Here is a 25,694-nt window from a genome sequence, read left to right as displayed (position 1 = left end):
AGGGGAAAATATTGTATGCTTTATAAACAGTAACAATGGTCATATATATAGTCTTTCAAATTTCTCATTATTTACTTTGAAGATATTTGTGAATTGCATGCTTATTTGGAACAAACATAATTTTAATTAGAACCTTGTGAGTATAACACAGCAGGAGAAAATGAACTATGTTAATTCTTTCTGATACTTTCTGAGGGCAGCTGTTTACCTCATATCAGTAATTCATAGAATTTCTGGAGCTTTTTTTGTCATCTTGCAGCAAAATCCCTACATGTTACTCACAGTAGTACAAAGAAGGGTTCAGAAATTGGACGATCAAGAAAAGGAAGTCATAATTCATTAAAGGACAGCAAAAATTCTTCCAAGTCAGAATTGGTACAAGAAGTTCCCACAATATTAATAGAAGATTCTTCCCTCTCGGATGACCTTCAAAGGAATGTTGGAACTCCACAACAAGTAAGAGATTGCTAATGACTGGGATTTTGGAGGAAAAAAAGCAACCACACACCAAACAACAGTGAAGACATATTGCTAACCCCTTTGGTACATGTGGAGATCTTATATCCTGAGGCAAGAACAAGGAATCCAAAATTAAGATTGTTGGTAGCTTTTGAATGAGGTGGTGAAAAAACGATAATATATGTGTATGAATGACTAAATAAGTAGGGAGTTTCATATCAGGGTGATTTACTCTGTCTTTAAATGTTCCTCATTTGGAAAATCCAATTCAAGTATAGCATAACTTCCACATAAAGATCAAAAACTGCCAGAAATTAAATTAAAGTTCTGATGTTTCAATATGAGCTTTATTTGAAATATGGTATTATAGAAGACCATCTATAATACTTTACTAAAGAAACACCTATTTCCAGTCAGCTGCAAGCTTTAGCAACAGACACATAATATCTGCCACTTGAGCCAAGTTTGCCAGATTAATGTCAAACCATGGGTTTTTTCTTGGTATTATTTAGTATTGTTTGTTTATTTTACAGAAATGACATATACTTTCTAAAACAGTTTTTATTTTTCTATCTCCACATATTTATCTGCTGTGATTTTTTCTTGATAATTGAGTTCAATTGCAACAAAATATCCTAAGAAAACAAAAATTATTGAGAAATAAACTCCAGAATTTTTCCTATGACTCAGAACTGGCTTTAGAATTTGGAGAACAATTTTAAATATAGTCATTTCCAATTCAGTTTAGACAGTGTCTAAAACAGCCCATGGACCCTGTCACCTCTACCTCAAATTGAGGCATTATTGAGTGCTAGTTCAAAGGCTCAAAGCCCTGTAGTAGGTCTTAAAATCTAAGACAAAAGTCTTTGTTTTAGTACATGGCATACATAGGAAAGTTACATGGAAATCTTACAGGAATGTAGCTCCTTATTGTATAGCCCAGTTTAGATTTACTCTACAAACACATGAGCAATTGTTTAATTTCACGGGAATTAAAATAAGATCTGTGGAATTAAAATTAATTTTTTAAGCTTCTTGTGAGTGCTGTTATGTGCAAGCTTGTAAATTAATTACGTGTTTTATTTGCTGAATTCAATAGCTGGCAGTTTACTAACCTTCAGGACTTGAATGCTTGCTGTAATTGTTATGTCTTCAGCATGCTGCATTTTCTTTCACAGTCTCACCAGTACACGATACAGGCATTGGTGTTGCATGATAGTTGGTCACTTACTGAGAGTGAGTCTGTGCATGTCCAGGAACTGAAAGAATTGCAGAAAAATGAAATCAAAGGTAGGTTGATATAAGTACATATTTATTTAGATAAATGTACCATGTTATCGATTAAAAAAAAAAAAATTGCCCCAAGCAACATTTTTTCACTGTTTGAGTGAAATAACTAGGCAACAAAGCCTTTTGTTTTGTAGTTCTTAGAAATGAAGTTTGATAGCACGAATCTACATCTTCAGTTTACAAAATATGAGGAAATCAGAGAATACACTGCCAAACTCACCTTCTTAGGGCTCAGCTTTAGGTAGAGATCTGGAACAGAAACATGCCTGCTGATAACTTTAAAAAAATGCACTGGACAAGACAGGGGGGAAAGGCCTGGTTTGGGAAATGTATTGCTTCTGTACTGCTAGGAGAAGAATTTAGCAAGAGGAGAGACAGGAAAGCTCCCATGTACAGTCTGTGTATGTAAGTCAGGAAGGGGACAGAGAAATTAAAGAAGGTTTTGTTTTTTTTATGGATTATTGTAGCATTTCTTCTTAAGGGACAGAAAAAACCAAGCCCAAGACAAATTAAAAACACTTAGAATACTAGTCAGTATTGTGTAAATCAGATAAATGTCTCATATTTGCTTCTTCTTTTACTTGTGGGGTTGACACTAAATTATTTAGATCTGAATTATGTTAAAGTTTATCATGCTGAAACCAACAGCCTGAGAAAGGCAAGGATGCTGCCAGTGCACATTCCCGGGTCCAATCATTTGTGAGGCTGAAGATGTAATCCCACCAAGCACATGCACATAGACACACATCCACACTATGTATATGTGTGTATATATTTATGTATATATGTGTACACACATTGCCAGCTACAGAGATCACAGGCAGACACTCAGAGCACAAACACAGACAGCACCAGCTGCCTCATCCTGCTCTTCCCTCTCTGGCTGGAAAGCATGGAAGTCCCCTAGAGAGACTCTGTATTTCTATAAAGGTGGGTCCATCCACCAGCTGGATTTAGACACCTAATGTGCCCATTAGCTGTTCCTGCATGCCCTACAAGCTCTGAGGCTGCAGCCCTACTCAGCTGCTGGTGCAGAGCATCACACACATACATAGCTGATTCTCCTGTGTTTTCTCCCCTAGGTTCCTGCAGAGCCTAAAATACAAAAATTTCCACCACTCAGTAAATTTCCCATACCATTAATGCTAAGGTTCTAAAACTCAACTTTTGAAATAAGTGATAAGCAGAAACTATTTGCATTATCTGTCCTCATTTACATACACTTGATAATCCCCTAAAATATTTTTAGGATGATTTGGTTTTTATTCACTAGTGGTATGTCTCACTTCATACTGTATTTATATATTTCTTTTTAAATGTCTGTTAAATGTCAATTCCTTGATTAATTTTTTTTTGTTGTTGTTTGTGGGTTTTTTTGGTTTTTGGTTTTTTTTTTTGTTTTGTTTTGTTTTGGTTGGTTTTTTTTAAATTTCTAGTACCCTGGACTGAAGTTAGATTCAGCAGCAGTAATTGCTGACAGATATTATTTAATTTCTTGGGTTTGGGATGTATGCAATATTTGAGATTTTTTCAGTCTTTCTTCAGTTATCATTATGCAACTTTACAAAGATGTATCTTGACTTACTAAAGTCTCTAGTCAGTTTTAGTAGCATTTGAGGAGCTATGTCATGTAGGCTAACAGGCTTGCACACAGCTCTTCTAGTGATTTCACCTGCTTCTAGTTTGCTGTGTTCTTTACCATATCATCTTTTCTTCCTAGATGTTTCCATTTATTCTCTTAATTTTCCCTGTGAGACTGTTTCTTACAATAGGCATCCTATTACATCCTCTTACCTTTCTGAGTTGGCTTCATAGTGACAGCTTGCACTTGACCCATCAGTCATGCTGCCCGTGTGTCTCCTGTTACACACCTTCACCATGGTCTGTAAAACTGCAGGTCAATGGAGACATTTAATCTCTTAAATTTCTTCACTAATTCTCAGCTCATATCACTGAACCTTGTCAATGTCATGAGTATTCTCCTGTTCAATTCAAGGTAGCAGAATTCCAGTTCCTAGCTTCCCTTCTCCATGTTAACTGATGCTCATTTCTAGTCAAACAAACTTAAGTCACAGTTGGTGATAACAAGCACTTCTTCTCTTGGGATTGTTTTAAAATGGTGTCATTTTTTGTGCCCTGTCGCTGTTGAGCAGCTAGCAGAGTAATGAAGGCACCAGTTCTCAGTTGCAAGAAGGAATGACCTTTATTGTTTTGATTTTATCACATATATAGAGTTCTCAAAAGTCACCCAGATTGGTGAGTCAGAAGTCTTCCCCCAGGCCTGATTGGCCAGGCCTGCACTGCCCAAGTTCTGGGACACTGTTCCAACAACATCCAAACTTTATCTTTATTTATAAAACACAAGAGAATTTCTCATGGGAAAAAGCTGTGCTAACCACAGTGCCCTCTTATAATTGCTGCCTTTCAAAGTAATCCAAATCAGTTTTTATTCTCTTAGTGTTTCTGTTTGTACAAGGATACCAACAGATTGCCTAGGCCATCAGCAGAGTTTAAAAACAACTGATACCAAAAATTTTAAACACCAATACTCACCTATTAACTACTTAGTATTTGTTTTATGTACGCCTATTAATAGCAATTTTCCCCCAAAATACTAAACTTTATAGTTTAGTATTATAATTTAGTTGTAAATTCTATAGTTTATAATTATGGGGGTAAACCAGAAAATTTAATCTTTTTTCTGGTTGTGAACTAGTCTTAAACTGATTTGAAAACTGGCCTTTACCTTTTAAAACTTCCAGCACTAGTTGTCAAACACAAAATTCATATAATAATAATGTTGGTGTGTAACCAAAAAAGTATTGTCTCACCGTGTGATATTTAAGAACACCTGCAGTGAGCCAGGTGAAAAATTTCTGCAACAAATTTTCCCCGTTTCAAGTATCCCCTTTTCATATAAGCCAACAGTGCCATCTGGAGTTAATTTTGTATTAAAGCTAATTTATCGTGGCAAAAGCATTTGTATTAAAATCTACTAAAGCCTTTTACACTAGTCTCCCTTTAAATGAAGACCCATGCTATTACACTATTTATATTCACCAGTATTATAAATATTTATTTAGAGCATTTTTGAAGAAAGTAATTTCTCTGGTGTACAGATGCTATGATAATTTTGTATTTGTTGATGTTTGTACTTGTGAAAAGAACTGTGTTATCAAAAGTTACTTTGTGAATAATACTTAGTCCTATTTATTATATATGAAACCCTATTAAATGTTTCATTAAGAGCCCATTGCACAAACAAAACATTAAAAAGGTATTAGCCAGGAAAACCTGAGTAGTCAGAAATTAGAAAATGACACATAGTTTATTTACACAGGTTTCATTATTTTCTCTTTTTTCTCTTTTCTTTTTCTTCCTTCTACTGAGAACTGTTACAGAGAAAGTCTTCAATGGAAAAATAGTAAAAAAAATGTAAGATCAAGATCATAATTCTTGTGTAAAAGGGGAACAACTAGGAGGCAATCTTGCAGCTGCTAGTACCATTTTCAGCTGCTTGATTGTGTGAACAAAATCGTTTTAAGGCTTGCCTTGTATATAGGATTTTCAGCTATTATCATTTTTAGTTCTTTGGTTTTCTTTTTCTTGTAGTAAGATTATAAGTTTTATTATGCAGCTTGCACAACCCCATGCTGACTGCAGCATGGATTTTACGTATTGCCTTAAATCAAGGGTATGAGGTGTTGATGAGAGAAGGCTGTCTAATCAACTGGGAAAGCAGGGGGAGATAGAGTTCCGAGCCCAGGTGGTAGAGGTGGGTTTGAAAAGGCAGGACAGGCAATATGCTTTGGAATGTTCCTTTTTATCCTCCAGAGCTGTGAAAGTTTTTCCCACAGGAGAACTTGCTGGCTCGTGCCAAGGAGATGATTCCATGAGGTGTTTAAGATCTTTATCTCTTTCCCAGCTTGCCTGTCAGTAGTGATTAATCACTTGCCTGGTGTTCAGTGAACAAATAGTTCAGAGGATACGTGATGGTGCTGAAGATCCCTAAGCTATGCTCTAACCCCATGCTACTACTGCAATCATATTGTTGGTTTGCTCTATCCTGCTGTATTTGTTCTGTAACTTTAGTGTCTGGATGAGCTCAGCTTTGGAAAGATTTTTTGACATTGCCATCGGTTGAGAATCCTTCTGAGGGTCCAGACAAATACAGGAAAAGCAACATCTGAACTCAATCTTTTGTTACCAAAAGCTGAAAATCCCGCATGGGGCGACTAACAGTCAATACTAGGAAGTACTGGGTAATCCCACTAAATGCTCAGAGTCTATTTCAGATAGCAGGAGCATGATATCTTCTCAAAGAAAGCTTCAAAAGATTCCTCTGTATTTTACCTATGAATAAGATAGATACCCTGTAATTTAAATTTCATAAATCAGGAGTAGCTGTCTATCTTGCCTAAAAAAGAGAATTGATGTATCTCAATCTGAAGCTGAGTTTCAGCTAGGAATCATTCAGTGTAATTGTTTAGCTTGTCATAGACAGGACATCAGACTGGATGATCACTATGGTCCCCATTTGGCATTAGACTAAATGAATTTCTGAATAAATAATTGAAGAGCAGTAGAGAAGCTAATTTTAAAGTTGCTGTCAGCTGTGTCATCACTGTCAGCCTATGTGATGCTGAAGCTTTTCTTGGTGCCATATAGATAGAAAAACTGCCTCTGAGAGTTTGTGATGATTGATGCATAAGCTGTGAGCTGGAATGGCCTTTTACTTTCTGTATCATCTGCCTACCTTTCTTCTTACAAAATGCCATACAAAGGATTTACCTGCCTTTGCCCTTAGAAAAGCCCCAAGTTGCTACTCACATCCCCCTTAGGATCAGAGTGGGCAGCATGCCAAAATGCAGTCACTGCCCCCTCCAGGCCTGTGGGGATACTGCTTGCTCTGCTGAGGGAGTGGGAAGGGCTGGGGGAACCTGGACAGTGCAGTGCATGGGAGAGCTTGGAGATCTCAACTTAATCTTGCCTGAGCCTTAATGTGTGGAGTTAAAGTAAGTTACCTCATTCTAGCCCTGTCATTTCTTATGCTTGCTTGTTCTTTACTAACTTCTCAAGGCATGCTGTAAGTTCAGAGCATCAAAATGTTAAAATTCAGAGTCACTAAATATTTATAGCAACCAGGCAAAACTTGTAGTATTCCATGACACAGAAAGTCTTTGTCTAGTATCATTTAGCTAACCACACTGAATGTCTTTTGAGTGTTTGTGTAAACAATAAATAATTTATCTCTAAAATTAATAATTCCTTGAATAATGCATGTACACCAGCCTGATTTATGGTGCTAAAATGTTATGATAATGTGAAATTAGAGGGAAAGCCATTTATATAATCATTTTATAACTTTGAATTATGTCATCACTATTTGTTTTATATTTGCATTTCCTCCAGAATTGCTTTAGTATATTCAATATTTGTGGAGACCACTTTAATTTTTGCTTTCATTCTTTAATATATGGCTTGGTAGCACTGAATCAATTTAAGCTTTACACTTTGGTGTCATTGGACAGTTTTTAATTAGCATGAGGAGATAAGAATAATACCATTTCTAGATAAACACATGTACAATGTATGATGTAATACACACATATACCATATAATATATATTTGTATGTGGAGTTACATGTGCATTATAAATATGTTTCTATATATTTAATATTTACAATTTTATTTAGCTATATAACCTCAGCCATGACATTGTAGATCTCATCCAAAGCTCATTAATCACACAGCACAGTGATTTGTCCTCAGTGGAAAGAAATTGAAAAAGCACTAAGTGAAAGATACCTTAAAAGCATTAAGTGCAAGATATCTTATTATTATCATCAGACTGTGAAACAGTCACTCATATCCACTTTTTTTCTGAGAGAATTCCCCTATTTTACTGTATTGGCTAAAGCTAGGTTTCTAGCACTTTTCTCAATGTTTCAGGCAGTAGGAAGGTGGAAGGAAATGGAGATTTCATGCTCAGTTTTTTTATCTTTCTCATACTGTTTTAGATTCGTCCCTGGTTGTTTCAACTGACACATTCCTTATGCTATTAAAGTTAAATGCTATTACAGGCTTTATTTATTAATTTATTTTAACAAGAATATGACATGCAATAAGTCTTGTTTACAGCTCTCACCAGCTAAGACATTGCAGAATAAGTGTCAATTTCAAATGTCAATTCTCAGTATCATTAGTTCAAACATATGGTGTACATATGTACTGATAATATAATTAATTTTAAATGTTCTCAGATAGTCCTGACAATGACAATTTTATGTTTCTTAAATATGCATCAAGTCTGAAATATGTTTCTTTGCCTTAACTTCCTTGCATTTTTGGTGGGGTGTATCTACATTCTCAGTTCTAGATAGTCTTAGGATTTGAGACAATAAGAACATTGACTTTATCTGTTTCAGACTTCTTACCTTCCTGGTGCATAACAAACACTGACAGAGATGGTATGAGATTATAGAAGGGAAGTAAGAGTCAGGCTGTGGTTCCGTACATTGCTGTCTTTATACTGACCCATACACAAGGCAGCAATGCAGGCACCATGGCAATCTCTCAGTTAAGCCCTGGGTAAAGTGCTAGTTAGGACAGATAAGGCTGTCACAGTATGTCCACCCTGTAAGTCTGTTTTTAGAAGTTGTTTTGTTCCCGTATTCTTGGCAGTACTTGAAAGTGTCAACTAATTAACTGGCTTTCCTTTGTCTCTCTGTATGGCTGTTTTGTGCTGTTATTCCACTCTGGGTTTTATATGGGGAATTATGTTTATGGATAACAGTGATATTCTCTAATTCATCATGCATTAGACTGACATCTGAGTAATACACAGGGGAAGGGATGAGGAGCAGAGCTTTCCCCTAACTTTCCCTTCTTTTGAAGTAAAAAAGATTCCACATGCTCCTATATCAACCAGAAGATCAAAAGTATTTGAGAAGGCAGAACATTTCCACAAAGAAAGAGGAACACATGAATCTCAGGTGAGAACAAAGCCAAAGCCTCAATTCGTTGAATGTGCCATCCTTGTGATGAATATAGATGTATTCTGGGGTCTGCAGATCAGTACTACTAGGACTTCTAATGTCCCTTGCATTTCTCTATACCCTGCTTTGCAACCTTTCTTTTTAGCTTTACACCTGAGAAAGGTTGAATTAAAAGGGTTGAATGTGAAAGATGTACATCCTGGAGTTAGAGATAAAATTTGCTCATTTCTTTGTTTATATATAAAGGAACTACTGGTTGCTCCTTTTGTTGGTGTAGTTTCTGTCTCTGCTGAAAGCTTACTAAATTTCATGTATTCACTATATTTGTGTCCCATTAGTCCCTCACTGTAGTGGCTTTCATGGGTTCCTAAGAAGATGAAGTAGGTCTTTCTGCTGTAGTCAGTTCCAGTCTCATATATCACAATTGTCATTAGCATGCAGACATACAGTGGCAGAAAAATTGGTATGTACTGCATACTTGGAAGGTCTTCTCTCCTGAGGTGGGATCATCTGAGTGTTCTGTGGCTAACTGATAGGCTATTGCCAGCCTTTATTCCTTAAAAGGAATAATTGACATTATTGGTTGCAAACGGATTAATGGGAAGCAGTGAAGGAACTGACAGCTCCTTGTTTAATGGTGTGGCTTTTGCTGGGAATTTTGCTGTGTCACGGTGTGTAGTTCAAGGAGAGAACCACAGAGTCTTTCATTAAGAAATCTCTGTTGATTTTTTTGCTGACTAAACTTGCTGCACAGCAGACTTCCCTGTGATTCATATCCACAACTAATTATACAGAGTTCTGGTATGGTGCTTTACACTAGAGATGCTGGGATGATGGTTCTTGGGAGTCCACTACTAAAACAGATACAAGCTGTGATATGGAGCCCTTGCAGATAAAGAAGATGCCCACTTTTAGTCTCAAATAACAGCTGAACCCCTAACACTAGTTCTAAGTCTTGGGCTTAAAGCTTCTTCAGATGGTACAGTTTCCAGAAATACATGCAGCACAATATCTTATTTGTTGGTCAGACAGCAGAATAGTCTCCTAGACTTCAGGCCCTGTTTATCCTGTGATTCTGGAGAAGCCATGTGTTTAGGTGTTTTAGAGACTTTTGGAAGTGATTGGAAAAGAACCTTGTAAGACAGAGCAAGGTTTATTTCTATGCAAAAATCCCACTTGAATATAATAAGGCTTCTAGTACAGAAGCTTGTGGAATGAAGGAAGGGAAAGGGGAGGAAAAGAAAAAAGCTTGGCAGGGAGATAAAACAATTGCATGAAAATAACTACAAAATATTCTTGTTCAGAAGAACTGGGAGTGTGGAGCATGCTATATCAGGGTGGAGAAAAACATGTAAACAAAAATACCTCGAAGAGCTTCCAGGCATTGCAAAGTAATCTTTCTTTCCTTTGGCAGCTTCTGTTTGTGTCATAATGCATGTCAAAGTCTGTCAATGTACAATGTATATCAGTCAGAAAAATGGCCAATATACAAAAACATGTCTTCATCCTAAAGAGTGGTAATAGATGTATACATACCAGTGACTACATTATATTTATGATACTTTCAGCAAGCAGCTTTAAACACACCCTACTGGATTTTAAGCATAGTTAGTGAAGAGAAAGACGCAGATGCTCTGAAGATGAAGAAAGACACACGGCGAGCAGATGAGATCATAGCCATGAAACAAGCATGGGAGTCTGCAGAGCCAGGGAGAGCTGTCAAGGTAATATCAGAGTGCTATCTTTGCAGTGGTGTTTCTTCACAGGTTCCAGGAGTTGTCATGATGGTAGAGCAGTTGCCACAACAGAAACCTGACTTCAAAGGGCTGTTCTCTTCACCACTCTGTGAAAGACAGGAGATTTTACAGTTTAAAGAATTAAAAGTGATTATGTGCCTGAATTCTGGGCAGGAATCCAGACCATCTTCTTCAGGCTTCTGGAGATCACTGAGACTTTAGATTCTACTTTACAAAACACAGAAAAGTTTTTCCATAGAAAGCTACTGCTACACATTTGCAAAGCTGCCATTTGTGACAAGTGTAATGTTTAGCATGAGCAGATTCTATTGAGAATTACACTGCTATAAACTTGCCAAAAATGATTTCTCCTGAAAAAATGGCACCTGGTCATATCAGTACTCAAATTGTCCCTTGCAGCCAGGATTCCAAATTAATTCTGCACTGCAGGTTCCCCATGAGGCTGTACATGCTCTGTAAGAATTCTGTTTTGGAGAAGCAATACTGATTTAGTTGCCAGCTGTGTCTGGGTGCTTTTGACATGACATATGCTTAAGATGGAAAAATAATATGTGTTCTTTCTAGCAAAGTGAAAAGTAGCAGTGCTGATTCAGAATTGGAAATATCATTACCAAAGAAAAATAAAAGAACAAAATTCAGTCTTCAAACTCACCTGACAGTCATTCTCTATCACCACCAATACCATTGCCCATTGAGGGATACTCAACCAGAATCCCCAGGTCAGAAGCAATTTGTCTTTTTTATATTACTTTTCAGAAACGAACCTCCAACACAGTTCTTCCCAGTTAGACTCTCAGATTTTCTCAATTCTTTTTAAAGTGTTCCAAGCTCAAAACTTTTCCTGACACTACTCTACTAAATTCTGAACTAAGGAGATGCAGCTCTGCAGCTTTGATTGGTTGTGCTGGGACTGAAAATGCAAGTACAGCCTCCTAAAGATTAGCTGGAAATGAATCCCCTTTGATGTGTAAAGGCTCTTCAGAATCTGGTTCTACCACTGTTACCTTTTTTGATCAGAAAATCAACTGAATTGCAACTACAGGGTCCCATTTTTAAGGCCCCTTAGGTCTGTGACATTTTTTTAAAACAGCTATTGTTAAGAAAATTGCAGCAACAACAGAATATGCTAAAACATGATCTAAATTGTGCTAAGGTGCTCTATCCAGATTAAGTAGCTTCCCCTCTCCTTTCTTCTTGATAACCCTGGTCCAGTGTAGGCCCACTCCAGGGGTCACAGACCCTCTGACTCTGGAAATTGTGGGCCTGACTCCAGGCTTACCAAAAGCCAAAGGGCTTCTCTGTCCATTGTGGCATTCAGCCCTTAAGAGAATGCCCAGCGAGCCAAAGTCACCTTCTGAAAAGACAGAAGTGCTAATGTCTGGTTTTGGCATCAAAGGTAATTGAGTCTGAAAGGGTCTGTACCCAAACGTCCTATTTTTCAGGAGGAAGTCTAAATCATCAGGCTATAGGAGCTCCTAGGATGAAGTCATAGTTCCCTAAGGAGGTGTAGTAGCCATATATTCAACTATACAGTTTTTGTTTTATTTTTAATCCAAATAATATTTCAAACTGCCCAGAGATCAGTGATTTCCCAGTGTTTCATTAGACAATGATCGTTAGTGTAAGTGTGCAATGTCTCAGGACTGATGCAGTGGGATCCTGGCATCTTTTCTGATTGCAGCACCAAGCCGACTTGCACATTGCACCCTGCTGTTAGGTTTTATTGGAGACTTATAGAATTCTACTTTTGAAAATTCTTTGGGATTTAAATTATGCAGAGGAAGTTTTCTTATCTGGATTAAAACTTTGATCTCTAGGCTTTTCAGGAACGTGTGCGTTTTATTAACAAGCATGCTGGGAGAGGTTCAGAGGAATCCATAGCTGAGGCTGTGACTGCTGACTTAACACCTGGTTCAGGAGAAACAGGTAAGGGTATAACTTTCTATGTCTTCAGTTCAGCATGTTCCACTCTTTAGGAAAGATTTCTGCATTTCGTGCTGCTAGTAGGTGAATAGATCAGCCCTCATAAAGATGTCCAAATTTGCAATGGTACACTTGATCTCTATCCCCTCTTTGTTTTAATTGTTTCATTGTTCTATTGCCAGACACAGATGCAGCCCCACAGCTCTTGGAGGCTGCCAAGTTACCCTTAAGCAAACTTCAGGTCATCCTTCTGTAGTAGAATTCTAACCCCAAATTAATCCAAATCTTTTGTAAGTTCAGTGGAAAATACGTTCTCCCTCAATTCCAAGTACCAGAGTTTGTTAGTGTAGAAATGCTAGAAATGTGTTTAGCAGCTGAAATAGCATGTCAGTAAGAGCCTAATACATCTAATGTTCATTCTCTTTGCATTCATGCAAACTGTTCATGGAGGTGTCAAAAAGTGCATACTGAGTAGCGTCGGCTTCTTGGCAGATTCCATAAGTGCTGTCTAATTTCATTTAGGGTTTACAACATCTATGGATTCTTCATATGTATTCCCTGTTAATTTCTGGACTCTGATGAAAAGTTGAACTGGGTGCAAGGCTTCAAGCTGTTTGGGTTTTTTCCCTTCTCTGAATATGCTGAGATCACACCATCACAAAAAGGAAAGAGTAAGACCCAGTCTGATTGTGACAATATCTGGTCATGGCTCATGTGCATGGAACTAGAACCTGTGACCAGTACATAACTATAGATTAGTATTTTTCCTTCCTGGTAAGTAATCCTCACAGGAAAGGTTCAGAACTTAAAGTGGAATTAATCCTCACCTAATGCCTTAAATACAATATTGGTTACTTGAAACAATATTATTTCCTCTAAGTTACTGGCTAAGAACTTCAAAATTAATGGTTCTCCACCTAGATCTTTGTTCTAAATTAAGCATTTAGAGTCATATATAAAGTCTTACAAAGTAAAGAGTGACACCTCAATGACTTAAAGTTGTTGTGATTCTATTCCACAGAGTGCAGCAATTGGCAATAAAGTGATTGAACATTTCTGTAATATTCAGTATCTTAATGAGGATTTTATGTTCTGGAGAATACTGTTCTGATGGGTAGTCTAAGGCAATTCCAAAGATCAAAGTCACCCTTTGAGACCAGCAGAGAAGGCTGGTATATTTGTCTATGTATAGACAGTAAACATTTTTTTGATGCTCAGAAACCTCTTTCTATTTTCATGTGAAAATTCCAGTAATATTCTTAAACATTTCAGTTGCTTACTGCTATAGGTAGGGCAATGAAAGAGTTTTTTATAAAAGAAAACTCCTGCATTCATTATTAAATCTCATCAAATTTCACAAGTATTTTCAGCACATTGAGACAAAATGAAAGAAGGAAGCATTGAAATATTGACAAAGCATCTCAGCCCACTGCCATGCTTAATATCAGATGTGTCATTGTATTGGAAGAATGTTACAATAAAACATAGCACAGTTACTATCCACATGGTTAAAAAAAAAAATCTAAGATTTCAGAATACCAATTTTACTATTTCATGGTTTTTCTTTAGACTGGTATTTCTTAACCTTAATCTCCTCCCTGAAAGGGAATATAATTTTTTTAAACTACAGCCAGGACTGGAAAACTAGATTTTTATTGATTTTTTTAAATAAAAAATATGATTTCCAGAAGTTGTTTTTATATTTTTAGGCACGGCAAATTCAATGTTCTGGCTTAGATTTACAAACTTTTTTGAGTAGAGTGGATTTAGCTAAAATAAATACATTAGTTTCATTCTGGTGCATGTGGGGGTTTTGCAGCATTTTTGATTCTATCCTAAGTGTTGGAAATAGAAGGGCAGAAATATTATATCCTCTCCAGCCCGTATTCTCATCTAATAATGTATTTTGCAGAGCCAAAGGAAGAAAAAAATATATAAGAGTTTAGGTGGAGTTGCCTAGCGTAATCAAATAACCAGTTTAATCTGTCCTATTTTATATTTTCTTTCCACAGGAAAGCACACACCACAAATAGCTATTGACTCAAGATTACAAACACAGCAAAAAAAATGGGAGCTTATAGACCTTAAACCTTTCATGAGGTAAACTGCCCTAACATAATAAATGTTATTTTGTCAATAAAGACTGTTAAAAAGTCTTTTTATCTCCATAAAACAGGAGATGAATCACTGTGCTGCACGTAATGAGTATGTGACATAAACATTTGAAGAAAGTGAGTGTTCAGGCAAATATGCTTATTTCAGTGCTCATCTTGAAAGGAGTATTTCCAGATCATAGGATATTCTGAGATGGAAAGGACCCACAAGATCATCAAGTGCTGCTCTTAAAAGAATGGCCCATACAGGGATTGAACCCACAACCTTGGTGTTATACACACCACACTCGAACAAATCTTAGGGTCATAAGAAATTTGTGAGGATCTTATGCTAGTTTAAAATAACACATTTACCAAATGTATTTCATTTAATAATAGTTAATAGCTAAAACAATTTTATTAATTCTATTTCTCATTCAAAAGAACTATATTCTTTAGTACAAGTGTTGACATGAATTTATGGAGCTAATTTACACGCACCTGCTTATTTGCTATGCTTCAGCTAGAACCCACTTTATGCTAAAGTCCATTTGCATTCAATGTCGCATTTTTGCGTTTCATTGATCTTCAAAAGATTTTTAAAAATGCGTAAAGAAATGCTCAAGTTTAATTTTAAATTGAAAGGGAAATTGGTATTATATTGAAGTGAATAGCAAGCAAAAAAAAAAAAAAAAAAAGACAAACAGATACATTGCATTTGTCTCAATGCAGAACTGTAATACCAAAAACTTCTGAAAATGTATTCCTTGCAAATTAAAAGTGAGTATCACATGTAGGAGTTCTTTAATATGCTCAAAGATTAGCATGACTTTACAAATAGATTTAAAGTAGACACTCAAGTATAAGAAGACCTGGCCTCAGGAATGGATTTTCGTATTGATGTTATATATAAGCAGAGAAAAAGTGACTCCTTAGCCATATCTAACCATATGATGGTGATGTTGCCAAATATAAGCCAAATACATGCATAAAGATGTTAAGCAAAATAGACAACAACCAAAATTGTATTTGGTATGAGACTGTTTTGTATTTCCTTCAGAAAAACAATGCCTGAATCTGTGCTGATAAATGAGTCTATCATTCAACAGCAACGGAAACGTAAAGAAGAAAAAATCAACCATTTTAGGCAACTTCGAAAGGTGGCTTTGGAACAAAGACAAAAGGAACAAAATGACAGAATTTTATTGAAGCAAAATATATTTCAAATGTATGAGAACCTGCAGGTATGTTTTCAAGATTACTTTTCAGTTAAATACTACTGTGATGTCCACCACTAGTTTGAATATCCTGATCAACCATTATCAAAACTTTTGTAATCAGTACTAGTAATTCAAAAATGTAAACAAGCTGGAAATTTCACTTGGGCAAAGGTTAAAATGAAAAGCTCTGAAGTGAAAAAATAGTAGTGCATAACATCCATAATATGATGTTCTTAGTACTTTCTTTATACTCTCTTTGCAACTATTTTAAGAATATCACCCTGAAAGGATGGTTATATGTCAGAATAAACTGACCAATTGACATACATGACCAGATGTTTATTAGGTAAAGCATCTCCAGTTTAGCTATTTTTCTGGTTATAGAATTGCTTCAAGCTTTTCAAAAAGTATTAAAAAAGTTATACAGGGGGATAAGTTGTTCTTAATGTGTCTCAGAGTAAAGGTAGAGAACCCAGTTTTCTTAGAATATGCATGATACCAGCAAATGAAGAATCTGGATTATTAGTCCTCAGAAAAACATGTCTATAAGTAATAAATTTGGTAGCATTAGGGTAGGATCCATTGTGAAGATTAATTTAGCGAATGCATTGCACATGAAATTGATACAAATATCTTACCAAATTGGGTTAACTGTTGAGCATCAATAGGAAAAAAATTATTTGTTACAGTGGTGATACAATAACAAATATCAATCAGCTGGTGAATATTCAGAGTTCTCAAAACTGGATAAGAGACAGTAAAAATAATTTTACATTCAATCAACATACTTAGAGAAATCTCACTTGAAAACATCTCCTTAATTAGGTCCCAGACGGCCTGATTTATATTACTCAACTACAGGTCAGCAAGGAGCCACAGTTCACTAGCAGTGCCTGATCCTAATAAGGATGCAGGTCCAGATTTTCAGATATTGCTATGATTTTGGATGGTAACTGATTGTATATTGGAAGGGAAAATTTTTCACTAAAGTAGATCCTCGAATCTTTCTAGAAAGTATTTTCGTTAAAAATGTTTTACAGTATTGATTTAAAACAATAGTTTCTTGTGCTGATAAGCACTTTTGCAGTGCTTTTTCATCTGTAGACCACAAAGAACTATATAAAGGTTTCCAGGTATCCCCATTTTCCAGGATGGAAACGGAATAGAAAAAGTATTCAGGTTTGTTGAAGTCCCACTTGCCCTAAGTCTTGTTGAAGGTCATTGTGATTTAGGCTCCTTTAGCCTCTTAAAAGGCAAAAACTCCTAAGTCATTTCATCATTTCTGTCACCTAGTTTTTAACAGACTTGTTTAAGGCAGCAAAGCAAACCAGTAACTGAAAAGGGACAAGATCCAGGTGGGTAACTAGTCTGTTGCCCTATTCTCCTTTCACACGATTAGCTTATTATGCCAGCAGTTTAAAAAGGATTTTCCTGAACTTTCTCTTCTTCTTGGTGAAAAGACTGACATATAGCTGTTTCCTTTGAGAAATCAATGAACATCCATGTAAAAAGAAAAGGAGAGATGCTCTCCCTGTACTTACAGAGTCACAAAATGAAACAGACCAGGAAGGATGCAGTTGCTTGTGATGAAATCAAGATTGATGTGTTGAGCAGGGCAGTATTGCTGTTTGTTTTTGGCTAGGCATCCTTAGATGAAACACGAGGCAGAGTTTACAGCATTCGGGAAGCATACAGAAATCAACTGCTGGAGGAAGAGCGCAGAAAACAAGAAGAACTGGAAGCTCAGGAAGCAGCACTGCAAGGAGACCGAAAGAAAAAGAAAAAACGGTAAAGGTTTGGGGAAAAAAAGCATAATTGCTATTGCTATTGAATTGTACTTAAATGTTTGGGAAAGAAAATTCATATGCAAAGATAGGAAAGAATATTTATTACTTTCAAGTATTTTTGGCAATTATATCCCATTTTCTCTTTGCCTGTTGCTGGTGAAAAAATTGATTTAGTATTCTTTTTCTCAAAGTGTTTGGTATTTTGCTTCTCACAAAGCTACTTGCTACTATTGAAGTTTATATGTTTTACTGGAATAACTTTTACAATAAAATTAGTATTCCATTCAGACTCTTCTCTCAGTGTCTTTCGTCTTTTTTTCCCCAATCAAAACAGAACTAGTCAAGAATGAATCAGAGTTGAGTCAGTGAATGTAACCTGTCAGTTTTGAAAGTCATTTGACCTGACTCCTTAAGTGGACGACAATTTGTGGAATTTATCATAATTAAAATAGCGGTTGACCACACTTTTCATATGCTGGCATTGGGAGACTTGCCAAAGCCTTATTGAGTAGGCATTCACAAGCTTTCTATGTACTGTAATATTTTTCCCTTCCATCATTCTCTTAAGTGTTTTGGAATCTCACAATAACGCTCTGTAGTGACAAACTCATGGCACAACGTTCCAAGACTTTTTAAATACACCTTAAAATCCTATTACTCTGTTTATCTTTCCTAAGCTATATTTTCACCATGCTACCTTTGCTCAAAGTGACTAATTACAATAGACTCTCAGCTGGAATTTAAAAATGTTTTTTAAAAGTAAATCAGTGTGGGAATAAAGTGGCAATCACAGGCTTTTTACACAAACTGTGAAACATTTCCTCTAAGCTCTTATTTCCATTATCATAGAATTCCTGTATTTGTGGATTTGTCATCAAACACAATAGAGCTATCATCACAAGCCGTTGCCCTATCCTTTCTTTCCCAAAAAAACACTCACAAGCTATCACTGTACTCAAAGACAATGACCAAAACTGTTACAGTGGTGAAAACTCTCTAGAAGAGACAAAGAATTCTTCATGTATGTAGTCACAGGCAGAAGTTTGAGAAGTTAGACTAAGAATGTATTGTATACATACAATATGTCCAGGATGTCCAAAAGCATTTCATCATCTAGGCAAGGTAAGAAACCATGACACTCACTCATTTGATGCAAATCACAAGAAACTTTATCCTTTGCATTCTGGCCACTGCTACTGGCAAGCCATTGCCTTTGAAACTTGCCTTTCCCCTGTATCTTAATGACATACCAGATGTTCAGCTTCTGTTGGTTTTGCTCACCTCTCTTTTATCCGTACCTCACTATTTGGTTTGAACTTGACTCACTCCTCTCTCAGTTCTGTGATGTCTGTGCTTTGTACATCATCACACCTACACACCTGCTGTGATGCCCATGCCTCCATTCGGCCTCCTTCCTCCCATAAATCATAAACTAAATTAACTAGCTTGAGCTTTTGTGTTTGAAAAGGAAGAATTGAAACCAGAGTCTTAAAATTGCATTGATGATTTTTATTTCAAAGAGCAGGAACTAAGTTTTGCTTTGACCCATACAGGCTGCAAATAAAAAGCCTGTCAGTCTTTTGCTATAATTGCTCTTTGTCCTCTCTATTTTGAAATATGGGATATACTGCTTCATAATATTCCATCTTGTTTCCATGGCAATAGCACGTGTTGGTTGTCTTCTTATGTGAATCTCTAATGAGCTTCTGTAGAGGAAGATCAAGTTGAAGTTCTGTTCTTCATGTCACTGCAAGCACTATAAAGACATTCTATTGTAAAAATCAATCCACCTCTAAAAGCCAGCATTATCAACATCTAAATGTCAGAAATTCAGCTAATAACCTGCATGATCACAACCCATCCCCACATGTAATCAGCTATCAACTGACTTAAACTCTGGCACAGTGTACTCAGATCTACATTATCAAATCTTGCTCTGATGTCAAACATAATTCTAAGTTTCATAATTTTCTCATTTTGAGGAGTAATGTGGCATCGTTGAAATCAGCTGTGTGGTTTGTGAAAGTCTCCATTGGCTCTTTTATCATTGCAATGCAGATATGATGCAGGTGTGAATTACTGTCACGCTGTTTAATTGCATGTACTTTGGAGTGTGCAATGTTTTAGGAAAAGCACAGTAATAGTTTTACTAAATCCCTGTGCATATTCCAGAAGAACAAAATATTCACTTACCTCGTAATGGAGCTTGGAAGAGAAAATGTCTTGTATAGGTTGTGCCAAAGAATTTACATACATTGGACCAGAAACAAACAACTGATGACATTTCATATGCATCAGTTTTACACCAACAAAACAGCTTTTTACATGGCGTACTATATTACAGGCTAAGTTAGTGGGGAAATATGGAAAAAACTATTTCAAAACAGCTATCTGCAGTAAGTTAAAGAGCCATTGTGTTTAGCACTTTACTGTAACGAAAACAAGAAAAACCATATGTTGTGTTTTAACTGATAGGATTGTTTCCCCAGTTTGTAGACCAGGTTGCCCAATAGTCAAATTATTGACTATTGTGTTCACATGGGTAAAATATGTTTATTCTTTTGCCCTCTAGGAGTAAGACAGCTTTTAAGTATCATAATTTTATAGAATTTACTGTCATAAGAGTCCTGGAATTTGGATAGTCATGAGTCCTGCTTATACATAGCTTGGACAAACAGAGCCAGATTCTGTAGGGGCATAAGGACAAACTTGAAATTATGTGCTTCAAGAAGAAGCAATTGCAAGAATCAGCACAGTGGCATGTGAGAGACAAGCCTGGTTTTCCTCCCATAAACCAGCTATGCAGTTTGAAACACCTCAAGAGCTCAGAGTTTAGGGCAGTAATGGAATTTTTTTACAATTGGTGATTGGCTGGAATTTTGAATATTGATGTAGAATTTTGTTAAAGCAGAGGGCGTCTTTCAGCACATCTTAAAGGTTGAGATGCATTTTTTTGTAGTGGTAAAACTAAAGAATTTGTTAACTGTATTCTTTCCTGCATTTCTCTTTCAGTTGAAGTGTAGTCAATTATACAAAGGAAAAATGCTTCTATTCAGTAGAAATTTGTAAAAGTACAGATGGAAACTGCAAAAGTCACAGGAGAATGAAAATGTTAGATTGCATTGTGAATAATCTCTAAAGAATTTATCAGAGTTTGATTTCTTTATTTCTACATTTTAGGAAAAATGGTCGATTCACAGTGTAATGCAGGTAGCTGAGAAAGAAATTAAGTCTTTGACCTGATAATTCAATTTAATGGGGATTAAATCTGTAAAGATTTATTCACTTGTAATAATTCTTTGTAGGTGTGTTCTGTTAAGCTTTAACAGTTTTCACTGCTTGATCCTTTTCTTTTGACTAGCTATTCTGAATTAGAAAGGATATTTTTTGTTAAAATATGTATCTACAGTTACTTTTTAATGCAAGTAGCTTCATTAATCTTCATATTACTTGTCCCATCTGCTTTGCTTGAATTTGGCTGGCATTTACACAATGAGTTACAGACCAAAAAGCAGACCAAGCCCGTTCCATGTTGCCTCGCTACTGAGACAAGCAATGTGCTGTGAAACCAGGCTCAGTTCTGAGCTGCCAGTCTGCTCAACCCAGCAATGTGCAGTTCAGCCACTCTGTAAGGTCTCATTTTAATTCAGGGAAGAGACAGCATTTATGCACATGCACAGCATTTCCCCTCCAAAAGGAAGAAAAGTGTCTACATATTTTGTCTGGCAGAAAACATAAGAGAACAGCTTTGGATAATCACAGGGCAGTTTGCAGAATGAAGAAATCTCACTCTCAAAACCTTTTTTCCTCTCATTCGTTTCTCGAATCAGTCCTAATGGATTCAGAGTCCAGGTAATACTTCAATGATTTAAATATTCTTGTTTGCAGAAAAACAAGATCATGATGTTGTCCTCCATCTGAAAGGAGGACAAAGACAGTGGGGAAGTAAAAAACGAGGAAAGGAAAGGAAACAATTTGCATTGTATGAAGTGAGACAATAGTACAAAAGGAAGGTGCAGTGAAGATATCACTAGCCACAGTAAGAGAAAATATTGGGGGCAGGGCGGGCAGGGGGAGTTAGGACACAGGACCTTTGATTTCTGTAGCAACAAGAATGTGGTTAGGGTCACTGGTTCAGGCACTGGCAGGCTATTCTGAGAATGAGATAATATACAGACCCAAGTGTAGCCTGGACATGTCACTTCGGGTCAGATCCGGATGCAGACTCCTCTCTGAAACCTGAGCTTCCCTGCCTGACACCTGGCTTTCTCCCTAAGGGCAAGCACCAAAATGCTCACTCTTCCATGGTGAGCATGGAAGAGCATCCATGGTGTGAGGTGAGCATCCTCACACCATGTGAGGTGTTTGCCTTGAACATGGCAGCCCGGTAGGTGCAGCACAATCCATCGAAAGCAATACCCAGTCTGCTCTACCCTCAGCCTGAGAAAACTGGATTCTGTGGGTGTGTGCCCACAGAAAGGACATCACAGGTATCTTTACCAGACACCATGCAATGCTCACAAGACCAAGTGTAGGACAGGAGAAATCCTGACTCTGTGTGTAAGCCAGCTCATTGCAAAGCTGGAACATACAAGGAAGGACACAGCAGCTGCATGTTCACAGACTTCTGCAATGTTTAACCTGATGATAAGTCACATAAATGAAGTGTCTTGCTAAAAAGAGATTACTGTTTTGCAGCCTGTAGTATGCTAAATTTGATTTCCATCCAATGTCTGGACATTCTACATGAAAGAATGGCAAAAAACATAGATGTCAGCTACAGACAGGTACAGAGAAAATCCAAGCACTCAGTTGTGGCACGACTAGGAGCAACCAGAGCTATTACAGACATACAGAAAGCAGAAAGTGCCAAAAGGGACACAAAGAGGCAGGGGGGAAAAATCCATCCTTCCTCTTCTCTGCCCCAGTACTTCAGCTTTAAGGCCACAAGTATTATGAGGTTTAATTATTAATTTTTTTACCACAGAGAAACCTTGACTTGGCTCTGGAGACAATGGTTGGCAGAGGCTTGAATCACAGATCCAAAAATCCAGGAAAGACTAAAACTACTCCACCCCTCAGTGCACCAGGGTAGACACAGGAATGAAAGCCTTTATATCACAGGACTTTGCATACCCCATAAAAATTTTACTCTTGGGAAACAGGGAAAGATAAGGGACTAAAAATTAGCCACAATTGCCTGAAGCAATGCTTGGACAAGCATTGTGGTCTTTTACACCACAAAAATGTGGCATGAGAAAATGTGAGGTTTGGCTAATGAAGGAATGAGAAACTTCCTTTTTACCTTGTCCATATTCATGATAGAATAAGTGTCACAGTTTTTCATCAAAAACATCAGGAAAAACAAGGGAATGCTTTTCTATTGCTCCAGTGCAAAAGGTGAGTTTCCTAAAACCACATTTCTCAGACTTGCTTAAATGGCTTTCACCTAACTATTCAGTGTTATGAGCTTCAAAGACTTCATTGGTAACTTAGGTTTTTCAAGTGGTTTTTTTTTTTTTCCCTTTTCTCCCATATATATTGCTGGCTTAGCACATTGCAGCTGTGATGTAGCAGATGGAAACTGTTTTGATAATTGATGCTCTGAAATACCATATGCACAGGCTGAGATATTTAAGTTCTGCTTTGTGTGTTTGTCTGTCTATGTCCATCTCTGCTTTCTCCTAAAGACTCTGATTTGTTTACCACAAAACAACAAAAAAAATCTGGAAACATGGCTAAGATGAGAATAATGTAGATCCCTGTCATACTGTTTACAAATTGCATGCAGAGAAAAACAAGTCCAGATGAAGTATCATTCTCTTTTCAGTCTACTTACTAAACTTAGCATGAGCTAGAGGTCTGTTATTGTCCCCCACCTATCTGTCAGCACGTGTGCTGAGTATACGATTGCTATAATTTAAAACACAGTCAGCACTGGTACAACAGAGCTGGCGTGCAGTGCAGAACAATTGCAAATCAAGTGCAAGACATTTTATCAGATAAAGTCCCTGCTCGGTGACATTCAGCTGGAGTTTTGCTAGAGGCCAGCAGTTCACCAGCAGGATGCACAGAGCAGAACATTGTGAGATAGCACTCGTGACAGTCCAGCTAAGTACTTTGCTTTCAGACTCAACACAATGCAGTCTTCTTGTTACATCCTTTTTTTCACAGGTTCCACTCTAGTCATTGCTGATTTCACACTGTCACCTTCGTAGCAGTGTGGCTGTATGAGGAATAACATGGAAATTACGTTAAATAGAAACCTCCAGAAACGTCGTGCCACAGCCTCTTTTTGCTTTTTTTTTTTTTTTTCAATTTAATCAAAGATTGTACAGATAATATAGGGGGGATGCCTCACTCTGGCCATCTAAATCTGGAGGCTGAGTCATTCAGACACTTTTGAAAACTCACAATCATGATTGTTGCCTGGAGGAATTTTTAAAAAGCGATGTGAATCGTGTCAGTGCGAACAGGTAATGCACGCTGAAAATAAAGTAATCGAGAGGATGTTTATTTCACGAAACGACTTCGTGATTTTCCGTGCAGTCCCGGCGCCACAGGCAGCGCCTCATGGCCGCGCCCGCCAGAGGGCGCTGTGCCCGTGCCTGCTCCCGCCGGCAGCGCGGCGCTGCTGGGCCGCTACTGCTTCCCTCCCTCACGGGCAGCTCCTGCTTCCCTCCCTCACGGGCAGCTCCTTTCCTCAGGAGCAGCTCTTCCTTCTCTCACGGGCTGCTCTGCCCTCCCTCATGGGCATCTCTCCCTTCCCTCACGGGCAGCCCTTCCCTCCCTCACGGGCAGCTTTTCCCTCCCTCACGGGCAGCTCTTCCCTCCCTCACGGGCAGCTCTGCCCTCCCTCACGGGCAGCTCTGCCCTCCCTCACGGGCAGCTCTGCCCTCCCTCACGGGCAGCTCTGCCCTCCCTCACGGGCAGCTTTTCCCTCCCTCACGGGCAGCTCTTCCCTCCCTCACGGGCAGCTCTGCCCTCCCTCACGGGCAGCTCTCCCTTCCCTCACGGGCAGCTCTGCCCTCCCTCACGGGCAGCTCTCCCTTCCCTCACGGGCAGCTCTCCCTTCCCTCACGGGCAGCTCTTCCCTCCCTCACGGGCAGCTCTCCCTTGCCTCACGGGCAGCTCTCCCTTCTCTCAGGGGCAGCTCTTCCCTCCCTCACGGGCAGCTCTCCCCTCCCTCACGGGCTCCTTCCAGCGCCGCTGCGCTCCCCGCCGCCAGCCGGGCCGGAACACAGCCCCGGAAAGCCGGGTGTTCCTGCTCCGAGCTGTGCCCGGTGACCGAACGCGCCCTCTCAGCAATTCGCGGCTACACGAGAGGAATGCTGAATTCTCGCTGACCTGCGCTTATTTCCGAGAGGCTGAAGGCAAGGGTAGCTGTCTTTTTAGTTTTTTATTTCCCCCGTAGCAAAATGTGTACTCAGTTTTGAGCAGCGCTATAAATAAAGTAAAAAAAAAAAATTACTGTCAGGCACCGGGTCTGCAGAGTAACAAAGCCCCGTGCTTTCGTCTGGGCCCTGCAGAGCTGTGCCCCGTCTGCCCCTATACCACTTGAAAGAGATGAGTCTCTGTGAACTGGAAGGATTTTGTGTTGCTTTCAGCCCCTCTGCCCTTTTCACCACCGGGTGTGTGACCACTCCACGCCAAACCTGATCCCAGCTCAGCCCACCCGCGGGTGAATCCTCATGCTGCCAGCCTCCGGAAATGCTGCCGCTGGCTGTGTCCAGCCTGAGTTGCCTCAAGCCTTAGAGCCTCTGAAGGCTTCTCTGCTTTTTGTTTTGAGGGTTTGTCTGCGGGCCAGCTGACGGCTTAACTCGGCTGACCTTCCTCCCCCAGCGAGGCTGACACCGGTGCACGGTATCGATCTCACTGCAGTACAGGAGGTGCGGCCAAAGCACCGAGAGGCACTCACCTCCAGCAGCGTGGTACAGTGAACTTTGAGAAAGTAAAAGTGCTTGTTCAGGAGGCTCATAGGGTAAATCATCAAAAATACCCGCTGTCCATTGTGCTTCTTGACATTCATTGTGCTGCAGCTGTGGCTTGTTTTATTGACTCATTACGAGGATATAATGCATTGGGGAGTTAGAAACTTACAAAGGGAAGTATCTGCCTTCCCATAAATTGTCCCTCTAATTTTGTAACACATTACATTTTAAAGGCA

The 25,694-nt window shown here is 38.4% G+C and overlaps 1 protein-coding gene and 1 long non-coding RNA gene across 5 annotated transcripts in view; one reads left to right on the top strand and one right to left on the bottom strand.

Annotated features, from left to right (window-relative positions):
- The window catches only part of ADGB (androglobin), a 101,838-nt gene extending 84,021 nt beyond the window's left edge, over nt 1–17,817 (top strand). For all 4 annotated transcript variants that reach the window (XM_085055612.1, XM_085055613.1, XM_085055611.1 and 1 more), the window contains 8 exons: nt 260–456; nt 1,638–1,749; nt 8,647–8,744; nt 10,316–10,471; nt 12,322–12,430; nt 14,440–14,527; nt 15,581–15,764; nt 17,383–17,817. In XM_085055612.1, coding sequence (XP_084911738.1) covers nt 260–456; nt 1,638–1,749; nt 8,647–8,744; nt 10,316–10,471; nt 12,322–12,430; nt 14,440–14,527; nt 15,581–15,764; nt 17,383–17,532 — 1,094 coding nt within the window. In that variant the 3' untranslated portion in view covers nt 17,533–17,817. The remainder of the gene's footprint in view (nt 1–259; nt 457–1,637; nt 1,750–8,646; nt 8,745–10,315; nt 10,472–12,321; nt 12,431–14,439; nt 14,528–15,580; nt 15,765–17,382) is intronic.
- LOC146439632 (uncharacterized) overlaps nt 1–25,245 on the bottom strand; it is a 28,008-nt gene extending 2,763 nt beyond the window's left edge. Inside the window, exons 1-5 of the long non-coding RNA XR_014850858.1 lie at nt 25,183–25,245; nt 24,875–24,969; nt 17,282–17,496; nt 10,113–10,590; nt 1,575–1,718 (exon numbers count right to left, since the gene is read on the bottom strand). This is a non-coding gene — a long non-coding RNA (uncharacterized LOC146439632). The remainder of the gene's footprint in view (nt 1–1,574; nt 1,719–10,112; nt 10,591–17,281; nt 17,497–24,874; nt 24,970–25,182) is intronic.
- Nucleotides 25,246–25,694: the final 449 nt, after the last annotated feature.

The sequence above is a fragment of the Lichenostomus cassidix genome, chromosome 3, assembly GCF_008360975.1.
Source record: "Lichenostomus cassidix isolate B80296 chromosome 3, HeHo_3.0, whole genome shotgun sequence".
NCBI classification, from domain to species: domain Eukaryota; kingdom Metazoa; phylum Chordata; class Aves; order Passeriformes; family Meliphagidae; genus Lichenostomus; species Lichenostomus cassidix.
This window is presented reverse-complemented; position numbering and strand designations above follow the sequence as displayed.